The 27,389-nt window shown below is 36.9% G+C and overlaps 1 protein-coding gene across 3 annotated transcripts in view; it reads left to right on the forward strand.

Annotated features, from left to right (window-relative positions):
* LOC145675487 (uncharacterized) overlaps window positions 1–27,389 on the forward strand; it is a 184,349-nt gene that overhangs the window by 142,398 nt on the left and 14,562 nt on the right. For 2 of the 3 annotated variants that reach the window (XM_081745928.1, XM_081745929.1), the window contains 3 exons: window positions 4,433–8,203; window positions 11,127–11,218; window positions 20,075–20,129. In XM_081745928.1, coding sequence (XP_081602054.1) covers window positions 4,433–8,203; window positions 11,127–11,218; window positions 20,075–20,129 — 3,918 coding nt within the window. Of the gene's footprint in view, window positions 1–4,432; window positions 8,204–11,126; window positions 11,219–20,074; window positions 20,130–24,322; window positions 24,392–27,389 lie in introns of all 3 variants that reach the window. The other variant, XR_014129130.1, reaches the window with a different exon arrangement.

Here is a 27,389-nt window from a genome sequence, read left to right on the forward strand (position 1 = left end):
TAATTGGGGCTGAAGCCTGTTCGGATTTCGGGGGGTTCGGATTACCCGGGAAATAATAATACGTACTTATTTCGTCACTGAATTGGCGGTAAAACAACGACTGAGGTTAGACAGGGTGGCCCAGTGGTCGAAAGGGCAGTGACCTTGACTGGCGGGTGTACACTCATGTCCAAAATGATTGTCGCATATCTATAACTGTCTTCTTATAAGAATATAATTAGATAGTGATTTTGCAGGATACTATTAATACTAATAGTATGTGTATAATCGGGAATGTATATTTGTGGCAAATTTCACAGGAATACAATTATAAATACGAAAATTAGAGTGAGTGAAACAAAATGTTGCTAAATGGACAAGAAAGTTTTATTTTTGTTTTATTGTTCTTAATTACTGCTCTTTTGACATGAAATTTGCAACATACATGTCTTTGTCGATTATAAACATACTAACATTATAAGAAATACCGGACGAATTCGTTATCAAATTATGTTGCTACAACAACATATTTATAGATATACCACAATAATTTTGGACATAAATGTATATACATGCATTAACATGCTTGTATATGCATTAATGCATGCTTAATATGCATTAATAAGCATTAAGTCTAAAAATGTTAAAACCTTTAAAAAAAACTAAATTTGTGTGATTAAATCTTTTTTTTTTCATTTTCCAGCTGTACTAATTTTTTTCCTGAGAACGTGTTCGGATTTGCCGGGTTTTCGGATTTCCGGGGTTCGGATTTGAGGGGTTGTACTGTATATATATATATATATATATATATATGGAGAGAGAGAGAGAGAGAGAGTGAGTGAGTTTCATTTCTAAGGAGAAAAAGAGGGTAATTTCTGTATTTTTCTTAAACTATTCTTCCCATGAGAAGAACCGACATTTCATCTACTTTTATATAGTAATAGCTTCTTAGAGATGTAATCTTAAGTGTTACAAGGAATGATAAAAAACTAAAATCATCATGCAAGTTTGTAGTCTAATGTTAGTGTAGTTGTAACTCAGTATAAAAATAAAATTTCAGATTGTATCATTGTAATAATTTTATTTTAGATTATTTTAAAAATTACTTTTATTTTTGTTGTGGAATTATTGGGACAATTTGCAGTCCAATTGGAAGATTTTCTCATTTCTTTATTCATATGTTACAATGGTGCATTGTTTTTGATTACCTCTAAATCCATGACAAAGGTCAGATACAGATCCTCTCAGGCAGTATATTGAGAACGACGGAACTGTAGCAGCGAGTGGGAGTTTTCTTGCATACAACGTGAGAATGAAAACTAGTAACATTTTAGGATTCTGAGAGTATGATTTTCTGCCTTTTACACTAACGTATCGATGACCAGTCCCATTTCAAACGGTAACTTCATTCACTCGTGTTGTGGGTCCAGGTAAATGACAACGTTGCATTTTCATTTAACATTGCGCGCATAAAGAGTGTACAGCCCAAACGGCTCGTCCGATTAAAAAATTTCTTTACTTTAGATTGAAAACATCACATTTGAAGACTGTTTTCCCCTCTTACATTTTCTTGTAACTCTGATAATAACAGAGTTACTATATGTCAGAGAATTTTGAGACACCCTGTATATAACTATCGAAGATTTTGTGTAGGAAACAAAACTTAATAACGCGATATCGAAAGTGGATTCAGAGTAAGCTTTTATTTTAAGCTTTGAAACCCATTATCCCGAAACAATACAAATGAAAGATAGCCAATATCCACATTGGAAAGAAACCTATCACTTTTACGTAAGTTCTTTGCCCACGAACAACGAAAAGAAAAGGAAAAATAATAAATAGGGGAAAAAATAGCGAAATTGCATAGTGTGTGTTCTTTTGATTATAAGTGAGAGACCCGGATTCGATTCCCGACGGGGGCTCATGTGGTTCGGATTCCACGTTAATCAGTAGGTCCCGTCTTATATAGCCTCACTGCTGAAAAGGACGTTAAACTTAAAATCAACTCAACTCTTTTAACAATAACTCCGTAATTAATTGACAAATTTCAGTATTTTTACTGATTACGTTCTCTCTATGTCAAATAACTAGATAGGTATTTAGCACGGCCGGCGCGAGGGGTCGAGCAATGCCACCACCCAGAGCGGCAAGTCTAATGGGCGGCAAAATTTGAAAAAGAAAGAATACTATCAAAATAGAATGATTCGTAATAGGCCGACATGGAAAAATAAAATTGTGTTCACCTGAGAAAGTAATTGAACTTACTTCACTAATAATCAGGAAAATACTTACTTAGGAAATTCAGAGCATTCTGATTCACTATATTATCTTCATGCTCCATACTCTATTAGAAATTGCTCCATACTCTTTTGATATCAAATAAGCTTAAAAATTAAAATTCATAGTCGTGACTAAAGCCTTTCTTTTTATTTTCTGTATGCGTTGCTGTATATTTCAGCTATATAGCGAAAACGAGCATACTGAATATTGTGTTATGTATGGAGTCGTTTAAATATTATATAAGCATTCGAGAGAGATACTTCAATTTTTTCTTTACTTTTACTTTTTTTTTTTTTTTTTTTTTTTCAATTGGGCATCTTACTTTTTCGTGACAGTTGAACGTTTGCTGTCAAAATAAGGTTTGCGGATTAAAGGAGCGCCTTGTGAAATAGTGATGGGTCCAGGCAGTTCATTTGGTGGAGCTAGCTCATTCGCTTCGGCACCGATACGGGAGTCGTTCAAAGGTGCCAGTTCCTTTTTGAACGGTTGGGAGTTGTCATTTAAAAAGGAGCCTGTTCTTTTTTTGAATGGTTGGGAATCGTCGTTCAAAGGTGCCAGTTCTTTGTTAACTGGTGTTGTGTCATTCAAAAGGTAACTACTACGTTCACTGAGTTCCCTGTATGCATTCTTACTGGCTTCTGGCTATATCGGTGTCGGTAGGCGTGTGCGATAGTTTGGTGCATTCTTATTGGCTGTTTCGGAGCGGAGTCGTCGTTACTTTGAACTACTGGAATTGTGTACAGTGCTCTCATCACTCAACTGCTGGTGTCGTCTGCGGAGCTGTCGTTACTTTGAACGGACAGTTCCAAATGTATGAACTAGTTCCATTCTAGTTCACATGAATGTGTCGTTCAAAAGAGTCAGTTCGTTCATGAACGACCCATCAGTATTGTGAAAGTACCGCCCAGAGCGGCAAAACTCCTAGCACCGGCCCTGGTATTTAGGTACCATCCTTTACATCGTCTACATGATATAGGATTTATCACTTTTTTAGTCGTTCTCAACACACACATATACAAAAAAAAAGAAGAAGAAAAAGAAATAGCTTGTTTTAGTGTATAAACCCGAGGAAACATAGTCCTTGAGACTACAGAAAAGAAAATTGACTGAAAGACAAACTGTTTTGATAAGTGTATGAAAATTATTCCGAGAAACAATGTATCAAATGCAAAACAAAAGCTGAAAACAGTTTTGATTTATTCATTTTATTTATTTGTTTACTAGCATTGATTACCGGCTTCGCTGGGTTAAATTAAGAAAAAATACTAACATGTTCAGTTAGTCAATTACTTTTTACTATTACTAAAGCGCACTCTAGTATCGGACATTTTCGATATTTTTTATATTTCTCTCCCCTCTTCCTCCTCCATCTTGCGTGGCTGAACTTAGATTTAAACAGCATCGGAAGTATCACTGTTCATCACAGCGACACCGAAAACTATGAATTCGACACTGATATCGGTCATTTTCGATCATTTATCTCCCTCTCCTCCAAGTTGCAGGACTGAATTTTGATTTAAATGGCATCGGAAATGTCACTGTTCATCTCAGCGACCCCGAAAACTATAGATTCCACACTAATATCGATCATTTTTGAATGTCTCTCCCCCTCCCCTAAGCTGCACCATCAAAGTGATATGGCGAAAACCATATCAGGTCCGAATCTCATCTATGTCGAAAATTTGATCGAGATCGGTCGGATGGTTCAAGAGATTAAGAGTCACATAGATTTATACTTACATATTTCTGGGCATTACCTGCATCTACGGCCTTAAGCCCATCACATATCGGGGGATGATGTCCATCGGCGAACACATATCTGAGGAGGGGAAAGAAGGAAACAGCCTGGGACATGTGTGATAGGTATCATCCCGGCATCTGTTTAGTGTGAATGAAGAAGAAAACTCAGAAAAAATGTCAATCATGATAACTGCCCAGAAAAAGCTGTTACATCTTTTCGATCGAGTGTCCCAACCGCAAATCGAACCCGGGACCGCTGACACCAAAGGCGAAAGCATTAGCGACTACACTGCGCGCGGCCACGATTTATTTACTTTGATTGACAAAAGTATGAGATGGAAATGCACTTCTGGTAGCGATTGTAGTAGAGTTGAAAATGTGTAAATTAAATTAAATTACATTCTAAATGTTCTTTTCTTTGGTAAAATTTCAGCCTGAGCAACTGGTGGGTGAACTTGATGACAATGTTGAATCTCTTGAAGCTGCACTGTTGCAGAAATTGGAGGATATCGAGAAATTGAAAGCTGGTAATACTATATATACGAAATTGTATGAATTGTATGAATTTTTAAAAGTGGATGATCTGCATAGGATATCTGTGATGACAGAACAACATAATCGCTTACTCCAACAGCAGATGGAAAGTGTTAGAGTTATGCTAGCGGAAAGAGAGAATATCTGGCTCCCCGATTGGCTGAGAGGAGTGACTGAATATCTGAAAGAAGGTGAACGTCAAGCGTTGAGACGAATAAAGCAAATGGAAGACGAACTGGCTGCTGGAAAGCGCAAAGCAGATCTGTTGAAAAGAGCAACTGCAGAGTTGAGTGAAAGTGAGGAAGAAGCCCGTGCCCAATGTCTTGCTGCTCAGGCTGAATTGCAAGCTAAAACAGAAGCAATGTCTATTTTAAGATCTTCCATGGTCGAAGCAACGGATGAAACGTCACGTATTATACAGCAGCTCCGAGATGAACTTCAGTTCTCTTTGCGAAATATAGAATGTAGAAAACATGAATTATTTAGAGCAGTTCCTAGTAAAGAAAAATTGACAGAAGAACGTTACAGAGGAAAGTCGGCTGAATTGCATAGTCAGTTGGCCGCGAAAGCGGAAGAGGTTTCGCATTCAGAAAAAGTTGATGAAGCAGAGGTCAAGCGAGATGATGAAGATCTCGTTAAATTTCAGTACCAATTAAGAGACAAAGTAAAAGAGTGTGAAGAGAAGTTACTGACAAAATATGGCAAAAAAGCATCAAAATTTGTTTGCAAATTTAGCACTGGTCTCGCTGAAGAAGAGGTGAATAAACTGCTTAAGAAGAAGACTACCAAGATCAAAGAGCTTCAGGCTGAGAAAGATGAGCTGAAAGATCGTCTCGTAAAGATAATGAATGAATTGAAAGGCTTCAACAGAACAAAAGCCGAGGCAGAAAAACTAAGATGTTTGTATCAGGAAGAAGCAAGAGTATCCCAAGCTCTTGCCACTGAGAAGAAGAAATTGCAACAACAGATTGAAGCTTTAGAAATTCAATTGGAAACAAAGAATGCAGATATACGCAACTTAGAAGAGAAACAAAAACAATTGAAACAACAATTAAAAACTATGAATAACGTGGAGAAAGTACAGGAAGTAATAAATCGGGAAGCGGATCTCCGAAGATTAGCCGAGGAGCAGGAATCTAAAATAAAATGTAAGTATGAATATATAAAAACAATTGAATCTCAGTTACAAGATGCTAGATATAAGTCGCAAACGTACGAAGCAGCACTCGAAGACGAGAGAGAGAAACACAAGATGGAATTAGAGAAACTTGAAAGAATTAAAGTGACGCAAATTGAGTCTTTGGAGCAAGAGATTACATACCTCAAAGTTCAAATGCAAGAAATGTGTATCTGTCAAAATGACGAAGATCAACTTCAGAAAAAATTCCGTCTTTTACAAGCAGAACTCTTAAATTTGAAATCGACTCTTCGTAGAGCAGAGGAAGAGAGAGATGAACTCATCATGAAGTTCAGATTTTGTGAAGACGAAAAGGAAAAGCTTCGAGCACAGCGCCACTTTTGCCTCTATGAGAAAGATAATTTAGAGATTGAGCTCGAAAGATGCATTCAAGAACGAGAAACTTACAAGAATGAACTTCTGTCTGTTACACACGAGAAAAATGAAGTCCAGTTGCAAGTTATCGCTCTGAGAAAAGAACTGAATGATGTTGAAGAAAAGCGAACTAAGTTAGAAAGCCAACTTTGTGAAACTTGCAGTGAAGTGAACAGTTTAAAGCTTCAGGTGATTAATCTCGAGAAAAAGGCTCAATGTTCAAACGAACTGACTAAATGTCAAGACGGAAAGCTCGATTTGAAGTCAGAAGTAGCTGGTAATTATGAAGAAATTGACAGGTTGAAAAAAGAATTGAGCAACTATTGTTGTGAGAATGAAAAACTTAAAGGTGAATTAGCTATACTTCGAGGCGAGAGTGATATTTTAGAAAATCAGCTATGCAAATACTGCTGCGAAAATAACAGTTTAAAACAGTTTATACGAGAACTCGACACTGAAAAGAGAAATTTAGAGCAAGAACTGGAAGCTTGTCAAAATATAAAAAAGAAACTACAAACGGAGCTTCAGCATACTAATGAGAAAAACACGAAATTGTCAGAGAAACTTTGCGCCATATGTTGTGACTGCGAAAGATATAGAGAAGAATTAAGTGAAGTTCAAAATGAAAGAGAGAAAGTAGAGCAATTTCTCAAGCAAACATTGGCCGAGGCCGAGGAATTGAGAGACAGAATAGATTCACCTAAAAGAGCCCAGTCGCAACTTGAAACTTCCCCGGAGCAATTAAAGGCTTTAGAAAAACAATCAGAAATGAAATTAGAAGAAAAATACAATGCTGTAAAAACTGTGAAAGATGATTTATTAGAATTCATAGATTACATGTACGAAAATGTTCAAGATTTTGTTAGAGAACCATGTGAACTCGGGTTCATGCTAAAGGCTGCTATGCAAAAAATTGAGGACGATAGAAGAATGCTTAAAGCAGACTTAGGCGGCTGTAGAGATCAGATGAAAAACACGAAATATAAATTGGAAAGTAAACTTGCGAACATCTGGGAATTCATGCGTGAAATTGAACAAAAGTTAGAGGAAACTCAAAAGAACGTAGCATTTAAAGTCGAAGCACTAAGGAAGGAAAAAGAAGACGTAAAAGATCAATTAGGACGTTATATATCTACTCAAGAAGCTGACTATAAAAACTTTCAGAACAAAGTGAAAGATCTGACTAATCAGTTAAATTGTGCCCCCATTGGTCTTGATGATGATTTACCGCAAGAAGAGAAACTTATAACTATGGTAACAAAATATGAGGAAGAACTAAACGTCAAATGGAAGTTTGAAGTAGAACTAAAAAGCTTATCCAAGCAACTACGTGCACAAGAAGAATTAGCTGAGAAATATGCCAAAGAAGCCGAACTTCTTGAGGAGAGGCTGAAAGAAGCTCTAACTGCAAACAAGTTTCTGGAGAATAAAGTTAAACATATGGAAGTTCTGCAGCAATCATTGGAAGTTCTTTGTGCTAGGTTAAAAGAAACGGACCGGCACATGTCTGACTTAGAACGTGAGGTGTGTTGTCTGCAATCTCAGTTGGAGAAGTACAAGAACATGGGAGATGAAAATAAGAAATTGCAAGAGCGACTGAGAGCTTTAGAAGACGAATGTTTTTGTTATAAATTTATGGAACCAACGTTTAAAGTTATGCAAGCTGAAAGGAAAGAATTGGATAGTAAAATGGCTGAACTCGAAGCGAAATTTGGGGACAAGATCTCTCAAATAGAGAAGTTGACCGAAGAAAAAGAATACTTGAAACAAGAACTGTGTTCAAAAGAGCAGGAATTGCTTCAATTGAGATGCAAACTAGGAAAACTTGAATCGTTATGCAATGAAGATTCAGACAGATGTGAGAATTCAGATAGAAATAATATCATTGCAGAACGAGATAACTTGCTAGCTGAAAGAAATGCGTATAAAGCCAGATTAACTGAATTCTGTAAGCGTGAGACCGAGTTAGAAGACCTATTTTCTCAGACGAATAGGTTGAAGACAATGGAGAGAGAGAAAGATGATCTGAAAACCAAATTCCAAAGATGCGAGTGTAATCAAGATAACGAAATAAAGGAATTGTCAATAGACAACATCAATGCCAGAACTTTGCGCCGGGTAAGTGACTTGTAGATTCGTTTTTGAGAAGTAGAGAAGTTCAGTCACACACACACACACCCAAACACACTAAAAAATTTTACCTTTTCCCATGGTAATATGTTTTGACCAGAGATATTCATCCTGGCGAGGGTGGCCCTCTCGAGGGCATCCTCACCCTCTTAATCTCTCGTCCACAATGACGCGAGGATGAGGACAACAAGGGCGAGGGCGACGAACAACTGCCACTGCGAGAGTGAAAGAGGTCTGAGCAAAATGAACATTTATGCTTTTGACACTTAAACTTCCATGAAAGGCTTCGAAGAGGCACAGAATATGTTTTTTAGTTTTCTATAATTGTACCTACTTGTAAAGAAACAAGGGTTTTTGAAAGAAAAGGGGGTGTTCCTGTTTATATGGTCATAAGTGTACATTGGACATTGGTGTAACACTACATGAGATATAACGTTGAATTATGCCCGTCACTAGAGATTTTTTCCACCTAGGTATGACTTAATTTCATCGTCGTCTAGGTACATAAAGGAAAGACATGAATTTAGGAGCAGCAAATCACGATAGATTTAACTTAGATAATGGTAGCTACCTAGAAAACATACCCATAGATGACGTGGTTGGTTTTGGTGCAAAAAACTGTAGGTTGAAGCAAATGAAGAGGAGAAGGTCTAAAATACAATTTTGTCTTGCAGACAATCATTCAGTCTATATTTTTTAAATATTGGAATTCTGATTTAACTTGTTTTTTACTTGTTTTCTAAAATAACACGAAGCTACAATTCCGTGATTCGCTGTTTGGAGAACACACGCACAAGTGACGTAGTTTATTTGGGCTCAGGAACTTAAGTTTAAAGTAGCTGGAATATAGGATTAACATATAGGTAAATATCCATATATGCTGTTATCACTAACTCGCATATTATTATTTGATTTATATTCGTATGTTCAACTCATTTTGAACCTAATCTAAACTTCTTTCTGTACTGCGAATAAACTTTGCTAGGGGGAAGAATAACTTGGTTCCCAAATGGAGGAATAGCATGTGCCATTGGGTCTGGTACCCCAACACGGTAAAAAGAGAGGTAGTTCATCTGGGGGTGCCCTACTGGGGGACAGCAGTGTTCACCACTCTTTTCCCAATTGGTAGTTTACATGTATCATTGAATTCGGGAAGATATACGAAGTATCTCAACGTGTACGGTACCTCAACACGTAAAAGAGAAGCAGTCCCGTATTGCTTGGACGATCCTACCGGAGGCGGGGGGAGGCTAGTTTGCTGCGTGGGTGGTGACTGAACGGCGACTGGAGAAAAATATCTTTCCCAGGATTTTGGATAATACTTTCTCATCCCAATAGAAGGGAGGAATTATACCAGGAAAAGAGGCCGGTCTCAATCCCAAATAGTGACGTGACTTGTACCATTAGATCCGGGATGAGATACAGAGTATCTCGATGTGTTCGTAGTACCTTTACATAAAAGAGGTAGCCGTTGAATGATAGAGCCGAAAACAATTAAAGCCCCCTCGGGTTCGCTTAGGACTCTCGGACTTGGGTTGGGCTCTACCGCGCTGTGGTCACACCGTGGGGTTTGGTAGTTGATACTTGTAATGGCGGAACGTAAACTTGCCTTATAATGCTCAAGCGCCATGCTTGGAGAATATAGTAGGCCCTGACTCGTGAGCAGGGCTGCCTCAACCAGTAAGTTAACTGATAGGCACTGACTTCGGTCTGTCCGCGACGTGGGCTATCCAGTTCCGAACCTCATCCATGTTGAAAATTTTATCGAGATTGATCGTTTGATTCAAGAGTTACTAATTCATAAACATAGTCACATTCATTTTTATATATATTGATTTTTATGTGTGTCCCCCTCCCGTACGTTGCTCCGTTAAAGTGAAATGATAAAACTCATCCCAAGCCCGAACCTCATCCATGTTGAAAATTTGATCGGGATTGGTCGGGTGGTTCAAGAAATTAAGAATCACAAACATAGTCATTTTCAATTTTATACATTAAACTAGCCTTCAGCTAACTGGGGGCTCTACCCCCAAAACCTTCCCATTTGCTCAACCTACTGCCTCGCATTTCTTATGTATCAGCATTTCCATCAAAAGTGAACTTAGTGCATTTGCTCTTAATATTTCCTGAATTTGGCCAGCTGGGATTTTCGTCCCCCAAACCCCCGCCTTTGCTTGGCCTAGGGCCTCGCACCCCTTAAACTCACAATTCTACCGAGTTTCAAGTTTCCTTTCCTATTTCAACTCTCTAGAATATAAGATTTTGTATCCCTCGAAAACGCCTTCTAAATAACATGGGAATTTCTTCATCCCCCCTTTAGACCCCTTAAAAACAAAAATATTCCCTTTTGGCAATTTTCTTCCTGTGTGTTAGTCCCGAAAAGCTAAAATCTTTCCAAATTTGAACTTTCCACATCAACCAGAAGTACCTGTTATTTTATGTCAGTTCGTGTAGTTTTATATATTATTGATTAATTGTATTTTTTTTAAATATTATTCATATTTTTAGTTGATTAGGGGAAAAAATATTATTTGTATATCGTCATGGTCGTGTTTTCTTGGTCTTGTTTTTCATCAACATGGGAAAGTCAGTATTACTAATCACATATCAGGAAAATTTTCAAAAAATATTCTGGAAAACCGGGAAAAGTCAGGAAAATTCTTTCCTGTAGATTTTGTCGCCAGAATCACTTTCATATTGGGACACATACGTGTCAGTTTTATGTCAGATCAGTGACAAATCAATAGTTAATTAGAAAGATGATTATAAGCAAATATATCGAGTAGATAGCAAACTTTTCCAGTAGGTAGTTGAATAACTTATTTTCTTGTTTTTTGTACGAAAATACTTATTTTATTTTAATTTTCTTTTATACTTTGGTAGTAGTAACTAAAGAATGCTTCCTTTTCAGAATCTGCAATCTGCTTTGAAAGATTTAGCAGTGTTAGAAGCAGAGAAACTAAAATCACAAGTTCCGTATCCAGATTTCTTTTCTTTACATAGGTACGTCTTCATGTTATAAATTTACATTTTTAATATATACCGGGTGTTCTAAAAATGGCGCCCACGGACCACACAGCATTATTCTACAAGTCAAAATAAAGCAAAAATATATATATATATTTGTATACCTTTCGAGTCATCGTCTTGAGACACAAATTGCACTATGTGGCAACGTCGTAAATAAAGAACCATAGACTAGATCTACCAATCTATCAAATAATTATATCAATTCTCTCCAGATGGCAGCTAAATTCGGTATTGATTGATACTAGCATCACTTATTAGTGTAGCAATCGATTCAACTGCTTTGCTGTATTCGTAGAGTAATGCTAATGGCTCTAAGTTATTCTGCGACGTTGCCACTTTGTGAAATTTTGGTTCCCCATAGCGGCTGAAGGAGACCCCCGAGGGCATTTCATCAAATAACATTTTCGCTTTATTTTGATCTCTAGAAGAGTGCTCTGTATTCGTAGACGCCATTCTTAGAACACCCGATATATATCAAGTGTTCTAAAAAATAGCGCCCACAGACAACATACAGCACTATTCTACAGACCAAAATAAAGCGAAAATTATATGTAACGAAATGCCCTCCGAGGATCCCTTCAGCCGCTGTTGGGAATCTGAAATTAACTATGTGGCAACGTCGCATTATTATTATTATTATTATTATTATTATTATTATTATTATTATTATTATTATTATTATTATTATTATTATTATTATTATTATTATTATTACCGTTATTCTGGAGAAGTTGTCGGTGCGCAGTATGAATATGTTATTACAACTGCTTTCATCTTTTAACGTATCCTCCGATACACACTCGTCGTCTTTAGATTGCTTCTCACTTTTGGTATCAACTCACAATGACTACCTCGACGAACTGTGTTGCTGCAGTGGGTCAGTGGTAGAGCGTTCACCCCGGAACGATTTTTCTGTTTTAATATCGTCCACTAATTGTAGTCTCCTCCTTCCCCTCCCTCCATTTCTTGCCACCATAAACTCTAACACATCCCTTATGATACAGTTCGTTCTTAGTCAATGTCCCAACCAGTTTCTCTTCTTTTTTTAATAATATTTAAAATTATTTCGCACAAATGCATATTTAAAATTACTTGAGACATGCTGCAGCCTATAAATCACACTTTGCGCTTAATTACAATAGCTTTTCCCTGGTTCAATCCCAACTCGCGCCAAGTGAGCTTTGTGATGGACAAACACCGTGTACGTTGGTTTTCTCGGGGTTCTCCCGTTTCCTCCCACTTTCTTATTCCACCATTTTCATTGGCTCTCCTTTAGTTGTCCGTAGAAGTAGAAATGAACTATATAAAGTTACTTTAAGATTAACCTGAGAAACTCGTATCTCACATTCGCTAGAAGCTTTTGTAAAAAAATGAAATCTTTGAGTTTTACGTCCTACAGTTATGCTGGTTAGGCTAAAGGAGGCGGTGATGATGAGAAATGAGTGAAATGGTGGATTGAAGAAAGTGAGAGGAAACGGGAGAACCCCGAGAAAACCCACGCACACGGTGTTTGTCCACCACAAAGTCCACACTGCGCGAGCTGAGATCGAACCAGGGAAAAGCTATTGTAATTAAGCGCAAAGTGTGATTTAGAGGCTGCAGCATGTCTCAAGTAATTTTAAATATGCATTTGCGCGAAATAATTTTAAATATTATTAAAAAAAGAAGAAAAACTGGTTGGGACATTGACTAAGAACGAACTGTATAATAAGGGATGTGTTAGAGTTTATGGTGGCAAGAAATGGAGGGAGGGGAAGAAGGAGACTACAATTAGTGGACGATATTAAAACAGAAAAATCGTACGTGAAGACGAAGAGATTAGCGGAAGACCGTGGACCATGGAAGTGACTTGCCAATAATGGCAGAATTATTATTATTAACAACCATTAATCAATAATCATTAATAATCAATAATAATGATAATCACCATCATCTTCGTCGTCGTCATCGTCGAAATTCGCGTATTAATCTCGAAATTGTGGTCTTACCAAATGTCAAGATCAGATTTTCCGGGCAATACTAACTCACTCACTCTATGGCCTATGGAACCCGGAGGTTCAATGTCGCGTTCGCAAAAACACTCCACTTACTTCTATCCTTAGCCAACTGGATCCAGTTTCTACTTCGTATTCCTATATCTGCGAGGTCCATCTTAATATTGTCTTTCCATTTGCGCCTGGGTTCTCCTAGTGGTTGTTTTCCGATTGGTCTTCTAGTTAAGACTTTGAAAGCGTTCCGGTCAATACTTCGAATTTAAAATCTTAACCTCTAAAAGTGGGTTATATCGTGTTTGCCAACTAAACGCTTTCCAGCTTCTTTCACAGTCTGTAACAAAAGTTTAAAATATTGTTAAAGGACTTTTTATTTTAAAAAAATAAAAAGTTAAAAGGTGCTGGTTTTGCTCTTTGTTGCGACCACGAAAAAAAAAAAAACTAATTATGGTAATAAAGTTGTATTAAAATTACATTTCGCAGCATAAAATTAGATTCCTCACACTAAAAGTTTGTCAGATCTCATAAAATTTTACAAATTTGTTTCATATAATTAGCCTAAAATGTATCTATTAAAAGAGTTAGTCAAACTTCTTAAAATGTCACATTTCCATTGTACAGAAACTAAAGTTGTACAACCTCTAATACTATTATTTGGTGCTTTGAAACCAATGTTATGTAAACAGTATTCATTACATTGTATATTATCCAGTACTTTTCCTACGAGGATCATTTCAAAAGTCTTGCACACAGCGCATGCGCGACCGTTTGAATGGTGTGATCAAGTTCAATTTTATGTCAGTTATGAGTGAGAGTTTGGGCTTGACGGTTGTGTCTGTGTTTGCTGGTTCACATGGCTATGTTGTGAGAAATTCAATGTTAGAATGGAAGGTGAACTCGATTCAGGTCGGATTACACATAGTGACCAGCATTTTGCACGGTAGTGCAAGACCGCATACTGCCCTACAAGTAAAAGAAGCACTCGATAAGTATGGAAGGGAAATACTTCCCCACCCACCGTATAGTCCTGATTTGAACCCAGCAGACTTTGATTTGTTTCTTAAATTGAAGGAAGCTTGCGTGGAAAATGTTTCGATACAATTAACGAAGCTTCCAGTGAGATGGCCCGAATGACCAGACAGCTCAACAATGAAGGTGTCCTGTCCGGAATACAGAATTTACCAGAACGTTGGGAAGTTGTCTTAAGCAAGAATGGAGATTATATTAAAGACCTATAAACGTATTTTGTACAATAAATTATTTAGTTCCACAATATCTTTCAGTGTAACTTTTGAAATTACCCTCGTATAAAAGCTTTATCGGTAGCTTTTCTTCTGCTAGTTAGGCTCTCTCATCCCCAGTATTTATTCCATTGCTTGTATATATTGAAGTAGCAATTCATTTTCAATTTAAAACACAATAATCTAATAAAAACACTTTTGTACAGATTCGATTATGTTTGTTAAAATTGTAGAAATGTTATTCCATTTTAGACTGGAATTCTAATTTAGATCTTACGAAATGAAGTGAAAGTCAAATGAAATCTTTAAGAGTCTTCATCCCGGCGAAATTAAAATACCGCAAATTTTACAGTAATTATGTGATATCTTCAAATAGATAAAAGATAATTGAAATGTGGAACAAGAGCGCCCTAGACAATATTATTTTGCGTGAGGTACCGTTATCACAAGTCACCTAGTGGCTTTCTGTTTTCAGCTGTTTAGAAACGCGAAAATAAATGCCGATTTTCAAAATGGCTCGAAATCAAAAGCAGATAAGTGAGTCGTGATAACGGTTTCTCATGTAAAATAATATTGTCTAGGACGCTCTTGTTCCACATTTCGATTATCTTTTATCTATTTGAAGATATCACATAATTACTGTAAAATTAGCGGTATTTTAATTTCGCCGGGATGAAGACTCTTAAGTTTTATGTCCTACAGTTATGCCGGGTAGGCTAAAGGACACGGTAATGATAAGAAATGAATACAATGGCGGAATGAGTAAAGTGGGAGAAAAAAGGCGAGAACCCCGAGAAAACCGACGCACACGGTGTTTGTCCACCACAAAGCCCACTTGGCAAGAGCTGGAATTGAACCAAGGACCCCATGCACCAGAGGTGAATACTCTACCACTGAGCTATCGCGATCCATTAGATCTTACGAGTAACTGTGTAAGTACACATACGTTCTATCATTTTGAAATATAGGCCGTTGTTTGATAATAAAACCAATTGTTCTTTCTCCTTGTATAATAGGATTTACAGATTGACAAAATTTTAAGTGTCTGTCGAATGTGGTTCCCAAATTCTTGATTATCTTTGTTTTCTTTATTTTCACATGATTAATTTTATATTTACCAACAAAGTATTGTGTTTATAATAATAATAATAATAATAATAATAATAATAATGCAAAATGAAAATAAATAAGAAGAGGACCAAAGTGATAAAGTGCAAAAGAAGAAGACAAATGTATGGCTAGAGGGGGAGAAAATCGAAGACGTTAAGACGTTTCCCTATTTAGGAAGTCTAATATCCCTGGACGGAAGAAGTAAAAAAGACGTAAGTTCCAGAATAGTACAGTCTAAACAAGCAACAAGCATTCAATGAGAAAAGAGGACTTCTAACACAAAGTAATGTGTCGTTGGACGTTCGTAAACAATTTATTAAGACCCTGATATGGAGCGTGGCGCTTTTACGGATCAGAGACGTGGACATTGAGAAAAGCTGAAATATCCAAGCTGGAAGCGTTTGAAATGTGGTGTTTGCGCAGAATGCTGCACATATCATGGACCGAAAGGAAAGGAATGAAGACGTACTAAAGGAAGCTAATGAAGGACGACAGATCATGAAGATAATACGAAACAGAAGAAACAGCATGCTTGGCCATTTTATTCGGCACTTCGATTGGATCACCGTGCTGATAGAGGGAATGGCAGAAGGAAAACCAGAAAGAGGAAAAGTATGGATAGAATATCTAGCTGCAGTTATGAAGAAGAGACCTTATCGAAGTATAAAACAACTCTCCCAAGGGAGAGAAAAGTTGTCCATGTTGTCCACCAACCTATGGTTGAGGAGAAAAATATTATTATTATTATTATTATTATTATTATTATTATTATTATTATTATTAATAATAATAATAATAATAATAATAATAATAATAATAATAATAATAATAATAATAATAATAATAATAATAATAATAATAATAATAATGTGAAACTAGAAGTATTACTAAGTTTTGTTTAATTGTAAAAAATTCTAATTTTGTATTACAGTAGAGCTTCCCAAAGTGGACTCCCGATATTGCAACATTGCATATGACTCCACGATCTTTTTTATTATTTTTTTAAGCGCCAATTGATTTCTGCTGGCTAAGCGGAACATTACCTATGAAATATTGTTTTGGTCTATTAATACCTAGACTAATAATTTCTAACATCACTTGCACTGTGCAAACAGTAAAGGTATGTCTGAATTACTGTATTATTATAAGTACAGTATGTATTTATGCATATGGTTGTCCGCATGTTGTGATCAAAGATTTGTTACGGTATTCATTTTCTGCAGTTTTTGGCCCTTCCCATTTGTGATACTAATTCTTGGATCTGTCGAACGAATTTGGTGGTACATTTTATCCCCCCCCCCCCCGTAGAAATTCCATTCTACCCCACTCCCGCTATCAGTAACGAAGTGGTTGAAGAAGTCAAGTATCCGTTGTCAATCACGATTCACTTTTTTTTTCTATTGTAGTTAGCCGTTAACAGCTTGCCTGAAGTCTTATGTACGGCAGTAGCCTATTGTAATCTGAGCACTTAACATTAGAGTAATATACAATAAAATATTCTGAATAACTTACCTCTTAGTCCGTAAAACTCGACAATTTCGGTAACTGGTCACCCTCGCAGTCCACATTAGGTCGACTTTGCGGGTCTCTACTGTGCTGCGAAACGGGACAACTTTGAACACTTAACGTAAATGACGTCATTATATCAAGTGGTGCAAGAAAAGTTTTGCTCTGAAAATTTCAGTTTGATGGCTTACAAACATTTTCTAACACAATATGACTAACATTCGGTGAAAATAATACAGAAATAATTAAATTGTCACTGTCCAAGGTTAAAGTTGAAACGGAGCAATAACAACTGATTTGACCAATGTTAACCTTAGAAATGATAAGTAGATACTAATTTTTTTTTTTTTTCATTTCTAAACTGTCTTATCTAATACTTCTGTATTTACCAACATCCAGAGGTGACAAAAATTTGTATTTGCATGTGTCTTTAATGCCAGCCACCTTAGGAACTAGTACAACAGTAATTATTTTAGCCATTAACACATCACAGACTTCTTCGTCATTCTTCACAAACTTATCCCTTCATTCCCCCCTCTACTTGCACACTTAAGCTCTACCACTTCTTATAATATAGAGATATTAAGAATTTGTCTTTACTAAGGCGTTATCTAATCAGAGAGGCGTAATTGTAGACTTTGTTCTTTCTATGGAATTAGGAAATTATGAAAGTGCCAACGTTCACTTTTGGGGAACCATTCTCTTATATGTTACATTCACGCCCAGCAACATTATCTTCATTTTCTTGTTCTGAGTCTTCTCGAATGCTGTTAAAACAGGCAAATCGACTTCTGTGATATTTCTTTCTAGTTCAGTCCTTATTCTTTTTTTTGCCATGACTGCCTAGAACCTTTTTCAAATGTTCCGGCACATAGTTGTTGGACAGTGAATACCAAATACCTTTTCTCTGTTTCTGGCCGTGTCCAAAGCTACCCCATGTCTGGCTTTGAATAATAAAAGTTTAATTTTATTGTGTCATTACCATATCTCAGGCTGAAATGTTCCACATGTAATAACAACATTTTCCTTATAAATAATAATAATAATAATATACAGGGTGAGACAAAAAGATGTTAACATTAAATGGGGGTTTACTCACGTGAAATTATAAGGCATGGCAAGGTAATTCTCTTCCCTGACGGTCTCTTCTTCAAAAAGGAAGGATAGTATCATTCCAAATTTTCTCACTGTACACCAATTGTTCACCTTGGGGGAATCCCGCATGTGTTTGCGAACATCCTGCGAGTGCTCGGTCGCCCAGATGATACAGTTGTGTTTGTTCACACGACCGCTGATGTGAAATGGTGCTTCATCAGAAAACATGAACAGAATGTCATCGTTTGAGATACTGCACAATCTGCAAGTGGTATGGCTTCATTCCTAAGTCACGTTGTAAAATTCTAATCACTGACCTTTGAGAAATGTTAATCTTTAGAGAAAGTCTGCGCGAGGCCTTGGTTGGGCTGGCTACCATCGCTCCCTGGACGAGGATGATATTCTCTTCAGTTCAGACAGATCTCTTTCTACCATTGTTTCCCTTGCAATCGTCTTGAACGGACCTCGTCCTTCCTTACAAACTACTCGTAGATCCTACGACTTATCAAGCTCGAAGATGCATCCCGTCCGCTCCAGGCCGTGAATTTTTCTTCTACGATACTTGAGGACTGAAAAACTTCCTTCCAGGCAACTATTTTCCTTCGTTCCTCAATGGAATATCAACACGCCACGGTTTATTCTCCAAAACAAAAACAAAGAGAACACCCATTTAATGTGAACATCTTTTTGCCTTACCCTATATATCTTGCTGTACTGTACTGTGGGGTTACAACCACAGTTATTTGTTTCAATTATCAGTTTTTACTAAAAGAATGTGGGGATAGCACTTCGCATGGCAAGAGAGAAAGTACGTGGGGATCTGAGCAGTACAGCGCTGAAGTAATTAATTGGGGATGAATGAAATGAAATGCATGTTTTCTAATAGAAGAAATCACAGAGACACAAAGGTTAGGAAAGGAAAGGGTTTTACTGTACCTCAACCATTTCGATGTGACGAGCCTCTTCAAATATCTGGTGAAGCCTTATCCTCCAATCCGTTGAGTGTTTCCGTCTGGTATCGATCCCGGGCCTCGCGTTCGAGAGTGAAGAACCTCTCGACCTCAGGGCAACAGCTTCCAGATGTCCTGGCCTCTTCGGAATGACATCTCTGTCATGCAGTGGATGGTGAGGGTCCAGGCGTGCCAACCGTCTCTCAATTGCTGTTAGTACGACTCTGAATAGCGGTCCAAAGTGTGTTCCTGGCGGCTTCCGTCACACTTCTCACCTCGAGGGTCCCGTGTCCCTTGGTTTTGTTCTATTTCCCTGCTTTCGCTTCTTCCTGGTGCTCCGCACGTGGGTGACTAGCTCATCAAAATTATCTTGGTCAATAGGGAAGTTTGTTAATTGCTGAAATGGCGTGGCTGAGTTTGTTTTGATGAAGTTACGAAAACTAGGAAGAGAATGGTAAGCATGAATTTGTATTGGGATGAGGTGACAATATAGGGAAGTCTCTTCTTTATTATTTAATAATTACAATTTCTAGTTTGAAGAATAATAATAACATACAGGGAGAATTCAAAATAGGCGCTAAGCCTGATATCCTCTACAATATATATATATATATATATATGTGTGTGTGTATGCTTGGACTGTAATAGAAATATTCATACCTTTAATAAGCGTTTGAAGAAAGCAATAAAGTAGCACAATAACAATATTAATTCTTAATATAGCATTCTACGTTCACTGAAACTCACTCTGTAAAACAATTGACAGATTTGCTCCCAAAAAAGAAGATTTCTATGCAGGTTAATACAAAGACAAAGGAGAGGAAAATTCGAATGTGCACGTAGTGTCCAAAGTTGACACGTTTTACAATACTAAATTATAACATTGTGACTAGAAGAAAGTATTGAAGCTAATGAATTCTAATTTTCTTTTTACAGGAAAGATGCAGACACTGATTTTATTAGTATACTTATAAACGAAGTAGGAGACGAGGTATGTTAAGGTTTTATTATTATTATTTTATTGTAACGATTTCTTGGTTACGAATTTATTTAAACCTGAGTCCTAAACAAATGGTAAGATAAAACTGCTTCATTAAGCTAAATATCTTCTTAATTTGGTTGTAAATAGGCCCTTCCACTGTCATTACTTTGTAATTTACTGAGTGGGCCTAAGCTAGTTGTTAGCGTCCTCAATTCGTAATGAAAACATCCCAGGTTCATATTTGGTGGTTTGTCATCTTGACTAACGTTTTTCAGGGTTTTCATGTTTCACCAGGCAAATGTTTAAATGTACACTTTGATCCTCTCCCATTTGGTCTTTCTATTTGTTCTTCATTGTCAATGATTGCAGTGTAGATATATCTAGAAATTTGGTAAAGAAATAAATAGATTAGCCATTTGCATAAGCTGTATCTCGTGGATGTAGCCCAGAAAGCTTTTACGAAGAGGTCATGTATCGAAGACCGCCCCTAACCTTTACAGCCTTGTAACAATTGGACATCTTGAAATAACCCGTGTCACGACCGAAGAAATGACGAATAGTCTGATCTAAAACTTTGCTATATTCGACATAATTTGATCTTCCAACATTCAGGTAGTTGCTATTCTTTCAACTTCATTAACACGTTTTAATTGTCCAATCTTCTATGCTAGCGATCTTTTGGAACCATATCATCAGTCACCGATACTTCTGCAACGCACAGAGTCTTTATCAGCCTATAACCGTGGGACGTAAAACTCAAAATTACATTTCTTTATCAGCCTGTCTCAAAATATATATAACTTCCACAGCAATACATTTTGAACAAATTCCTGGTGTGAGGATTCTCAGAATTCTTCCATAGACCTATCTGCTCTCCTTAGGAAAAAAAGAAAGAAAAACATTCTGTCCTCATACTGGACCCTACAACATTCTTTTTGTTGCCCATATATTTACTTTATTATATCATTTTCGATTTTTTTTATCAGTTCTAAATTTTAAGTAGCGAAATATAAAAATGAGCTCCTTCTTACGCCCGTCATTCATATGTCTGTAATACGAAATTGGGAGTGGCGGAAATTTAGTCTCACCAACTAGAGCCTGTCTATTCCACCTGTGCTCTCAGAAACTATGCGAACTATACTTCGGCCCCATCCCCGCTACCCTCTGACGGAGCAAACCCTTCCTTTGCTTACGGAAAAGAAGTGAATGTCCTCCGCTGTGTTGCCAATTTGCCATTCAGCCGTTTGGTCTTGACGAGTGAAGATCGTAGGCTACTTAGAATGAATAACAAGACAGAGGACAGTGAAATCCGTGAAATAATTCATTGTGGCAACGCTTCCGCATCTAACAATTGAAAGATCTCGGCCGTAACAAGTTGTCCCTCCTCTTTCGAGAGACGTAGGGAAATCACATATCGACAGCAGCGCCAGAAGGAGCATAGTTGAGATAGAAAGGCTCTAAGTATCCTATTATTATGTACAATCAACGACAGAAGTTCTTTCCATTTGGTAAAACTTATTTTGGGAATAACAGTGATGTGGGTGGAACGTACAGAAAATCACATTCTTTTTAATTTACTGAAAACTGTACTCAAATAGTCTTTTCGTTCTAAAGTCATTTACAAAACTAATTTCATCAAATTGAAAAAAAAACTTTTGTTGATGACTGTACATGGAATTCTAATATTATGTGCATATGAATTTGTCGCAGTTTACATTGTTCGTAATGTTGACTGTGTTGTGGCCTTTAAATGCATTGTTTTTGCTATTTTTAACATGGCATATCAGATTTGGTTAGTTATCAACGATTCTATGGAATTTAGCTGTGATTAGGTATCTGATTATTGTGTCCAGTATTATACGTAGGAATTTCTGTCAGTTTCCATTGTTGTCAACTTTAACTGTGTTGTGGCTTTTAAAGATATTGCTGCTATCGTTACCATGACAACGATCATCAATGATCTATGAAGATATACAATTCAATATACAGTTCACTCCTTTAATAGTGGTACCTTCTGCTTGTTATTTTTATTATCCTTTTGTTTGTTTTAATTACATTTTACTTTTCACGTTTTTATTATTTCATATACTACATATTTTCTCCCTAGTGGCCCCGCGTAGCGTAGTCGCTAACGCTCTCGCCTTCGGTGCGAGCGGTCCCGGGTTCGATTCCCGGTGGGGTCACTCGGTCGAAAAAATGTAACAGCTTTTTCAGGCCAGCCACCCTGAATGAGGTTTTCCTGGGTTTTCCTCATTCACACCAGGCAAATGCCGGGGTGGTACCTAACTTATAGGTCCCAGGCCACTTCCTTCCTTTCCCAATCCTTTATTCCTTCCCTTTCCCCGGATTGTGTGCTCGCCGAGGGACGTCATCCCTCAAATCGTGAAGGGCTAAATGGCCTTAGATGCCGAAAGCCCAGAAATCCAAATCCTAAATCCTAATATTTTCTCCCCTCACAATTAATTCTTTTTTCAACATTAAATAAATAAGTAATTTTTCATAATTAATTAAATAAATAATAATAATTGTATGTAATATTTTGGTTGTTACATGTTATTTTTATTGTTACGAATAATTAAACCGCATCATTTTTCAATTGGGCTTACGGGAAAAGTGCAAAATGAAATTCTGAGAAGTTAAAAAAAAAAGAAAATGTCGTTTAGTGCAATCGAAGTGCATTGGGATGCAGTAAGAGTTGTTACATTTTCCACAAATAACTCCCATAAACATGCAACAAGTCATAACCTTCAGTAAGAAATCGTAAAGAGTTTGTTAACCTTATAACTCGACAAAATAAATTCTTTAGTCATCTGATCGTTAACAGAATGCATTTCTATCGCTTGATACTTAAATGGAAAACATTATATTATCTTATACATCGTATATTTTACATGCATTAATATGAAATTTTCGAAACCTCGGAATGTCATTGGCTGTTGAAATACATTTTAACATTTTGTCAGCGAGAGCGAATTGGGCTATGCGAATTCCTTGCTGTTAATTCTAGCTTCGTCAGCTTAAGAAAGCTGATAAATTTATGCACGTCCTACACTTTATGAAATTAATATTTTCTTTCCCTTTCCGAGTCCAGGATTTCTTTAACTACTTTGTTTGCTCGAAGCAATACAGTTGTCCTAAATTTTAAATTGTTACATAATTAAAAGATTAAAAGAAATTACATTGAAATAACTAAACAAACTAAATTATATATTGCATTGTTTTAAATGTCACCACTCAGGTAAATAAACTTTAACTTTTATAAATTATATTGTATATTGAGGCTTAACACAAATGTCCAAGTAATTCTTTCCTTAAGAAAATGTGTTATCTACATTGATATTTAACATTTCCACAACTTATACAGTAATTAGCTGCGGTGGCTCAGTGGTATAGCGTTCACCTTTTGTGCGTGGGGTCCTTGCTTCGATCCCAGCGCGCAGCAAGTGAACGTTGTAGTGGACAAGCACCGTGTGCGTTAGTTTTCTCGGGGTTCTCCCATTTTCTTCATTCCACCATTTCATTCGTTTCTCATCATCACCGTCTCCTTTAGCCTAGCCGTCATATACATGGGACGTAAAACTTAAAAATTTCATTTCATTTTTTTGAACATTAATTAACTGTTACCCATCTCTCTGTGTTCACACATATATTAATCCTATTAACATTCTAGTTTGTAGAATATATTCCTGACCCTAGAACTTAAGAACTAACACCCATCATGCTTAGATAATCATTCACTTCATTTTTGACTCGGATTCCATTTTCAGTGAGAACATGAGGTTTGAGTTCTACATTAAAGTGTGTGTCGACGACTCTCTAACTTAGTGGGTCGCTCGGTCGAGACTGTGTAACAACACTTTTTTTTCAGCCCAGCCATCCTGTGTTTAGATTTTCCTGAGTTTTTCTCGTTCACACGAGGCAAATGCCAGGAAGGTACCTAACTTACAGATCCCAGGCTGCGTGCTTCCGCAGATAATATGCATGCTGAGGGACGTCATTCTCCCATACGTGATGAGCTTATAGTCATAGATGTCGAGAAATATGTATAAATAAATAAATCTGTAAGTGGGTGCTGAAAAGAACGTTAAACGCCTACCAAATAAAACTTTAACTACAATTACGGTAGCATATTCACAGAAACGTTTTATGACTGACAAGAAAGTTTACAGATCAAGTGGCTTAGGCGTATTTTTAACTTACAGATAGACGACCATTGGTGATATGAGCGAGGTATATGTAGAAATACCGAATAAATGCAGGCCCGTATTTAGGTAAGTACTATTCTGTGTTCGAGCACAGGACGGCAGAATTTAGATGGCGGCTTTTTTTTTTTTTTTTTTTTTAAGATTCACAATAAAGTAATATTTAAAACTAGCAACCCGCAGAGTCCCACGCAAACGCAATAAAATATGTAAATGTGTTTAATTCTCTCTAATTACAGTAGTTGCTAAATAGCTTATCTGATTATTTTTAAAAAGTCATCTCTTCCACCCCAAGGGATGAGGATAAACTTGAAGATCATGAAAAGTAATACCGTTAAACTCAGCGATCACGAAAACTATGAATTCAACACTAATATTTGTCGTTTTCGATTATTTTTAAAATGTCGCTCCTTCCTGGGGAGTGGAGTATGACCTTAAAGTTGAATTGGATTAAAATTCACTATTCATTTCAGCGACTCCAAAGACTGTGAATTCAACTCTAATATTGTTCGTTTTCGGGGGGGAAGTATTTACAACACGAGCGCAAAATATGTAAATACGTGCCTGAATAAATGTAATAACTAACACACAATGTGGCCTATGGAACCCGGAAGTTCAATGCCGCGTTCACAAAAACTCTCCATGGACTTCTGTCCTTAGCCAACTGGATCCAGTTTCTACTTTGTATTCCTATTTCTATATATATAGATATAGCCCTATATATAAACTAACTAACTCTATGGCCTATGGAACCCGGAAGTTCAATGCCGCATTCACAAAAGCTCTCCACTGACTTCTATCCTTAGCCAACTGGATCCAGTTTCTACTTTGTATTCCTATTTCTATATATATAGATATAGCCCTATATATAAACTAACTAACTCTATGGCCTATGGAACCCGGAAGTTCAATGCCGCATTCACAAAAGCTCTCCACTGACTTCTATCCTTAGCCAACTGGATCCAGTTTCTACTTTGTATTCCTATTTCTATATATATAGATATAGCCCTATATATAAACTAACTAACTCTATGGCCTATGGAACCCGGAAGTTCAATGCCGCATTCACAAAAGCTCTCCACTGACTTCTATCCTTAGCCAACTGGATCCAGTTTCTACTTTGTATTCCTATTTCTATATATATAGATATAGCCCTATATATAAACTAACTAACTCTATGGCCTATGGAACCCGGAAGTTCAATGCCGCATTCACAAAAGCTCTCCACTGACTTCTATCCTTAGCCAACTGGATCCAGTTTCTACTTTGTATTCCTATTTCTATATATATAGATATAGCCCTATATATAAACTAACTAACTCTATGGCCTATGGAACCCGGAAGTTCAATGCCGCATTCACAAAAGCTCTCCACTGACTTCTATCCTTAGCCAATTGGATCCAGTTTCTACTTTGTATTCCTATTTCTATATATATAGATATAGCCCTATATATAAACTAACTAACTCTATGGCCTATGGAACCCGGAAGTTCAATGCCGCGTTCACAAAAACTCTCCATGGACTTCTGTCCTTAGCCAACTGGATCCAGTTTCTACTTTGTATTCCTATTTCTATATATATAGATATAGCCCTATATATAAACTAACTAACTCTATGGCCTATGGAACCCGGAAGTTCAATGCCGCATTCACAAAAGCTCTCCACTGACTTCTATCCTTAGCCAACTGGATCCAGTTTCTACTTTGTATTCCTATTTCTATATATATAGATATAGCCCTATATATAAACTAACTAACTCTATGGCCTATGGAACCCGGAAGTTCAATGCCGCATTCACAAAAGCTCTCCACTGACTTCCATCCTTAGCCAACTGGATCCAGTTTCTACTTTGTATTCCTATTTCTATATATATAGATATAGCCCTATATATAAACTAACTAACTCTATGGCCTATGGAACCTGGAAGTTCAATGCCGCGTTCACAAAAACTCTCCATGGACTTCTGTCCTTAGCCAACTGGATCCAGTTTCTACTTTGTATTCCTATTTCTATATATATAGATATAGCCCTATATATAAACTAACTAACTCTATGGCCTATGGAACCCGGAAGTTCAATGCCGCATTCACAAAAGCTCTCCACTGACTTCTATCCTTAGCCAACTGGATCCAGTTTCTACTTTGTATTCCTATTTCTATATATATAGATATAGCCCTATATATAAACTAACTAACTCTATGGCCTATGGAACCCGGAAGTTCAATGCCGCATTCACAAAAGCTCTTCACTGACTTCTATCCTTAGCCAATTGGATCCAGTTTCTACTTTGTATTCCTATTTCTATATATATAGATATAGCCCTATATATAAACTAACTAACTCTATGGCCTATGGAACCCGGAAGTTCAATGCCGCATTCACAAAAGCTCTCCACTGACTTCTATCCTTAGCCAATTGGATCCAGTTTCTACTTTGTATTCCTATTTCTATATATATAGATATAGCCCTATATATAAACTAACTAACTCTATGGCCTATGGAACCCGGAAGTTCAATGCCGCATTCACAAAAGCTCTCCACTGACTTCTATCCTTAGCCAATTGGATCCAGTTTCTACTTTGTATTCCTATTTCTATATATATAGATATAGCCCTATATATAAACTAACTAACTCTATGGCCTATGGAACCCGGAAGTTCAATGCCGCGTTCACAAAAACTCTCCATGGACTTCTGTCCTTAGCCAACTGGATCCAGTTTCTACTTTGTATTCCTATTTCTATATATATAGATATAGCCCTATATATAAACTAACTAACTCTATGGCCTATGGAACCCGGAAGTTCAATGCCGCATTCACAAAAGCTCTCCACTGACTTCTATCCTTAGCCAACTGGATCCAGTTTCTACTTTGTATTCCTATTTCTATATATATAGATATAGCCCTATATATAAACTAACTAACTCTATGGCCTATGGAACCCGGAAGTTCAATGCCGCATTCACAAAAGCTCTCCACTGACTTCTATCCTTAGCCAATTGGATCCAGTTTCTACTTTGTATTCCTATTTCTATATATATAGATATAGCCCTATATATAAACTAA

Source organism: Thermobia domestica, chromosome 18, assembly GCF_964235325.1.
Source record: "Thermobia domestica chromosome 18, izTheDome1.hap1.1, whole genome shotgun sequence".
Classification (NCBI taxonomy): domain Eukaryota; kingdom Metazoa; phylum Arthropoda; class Insecta; order Zygentoma; family Lepismatidae; genus Thermobia; species Thermobia domestica.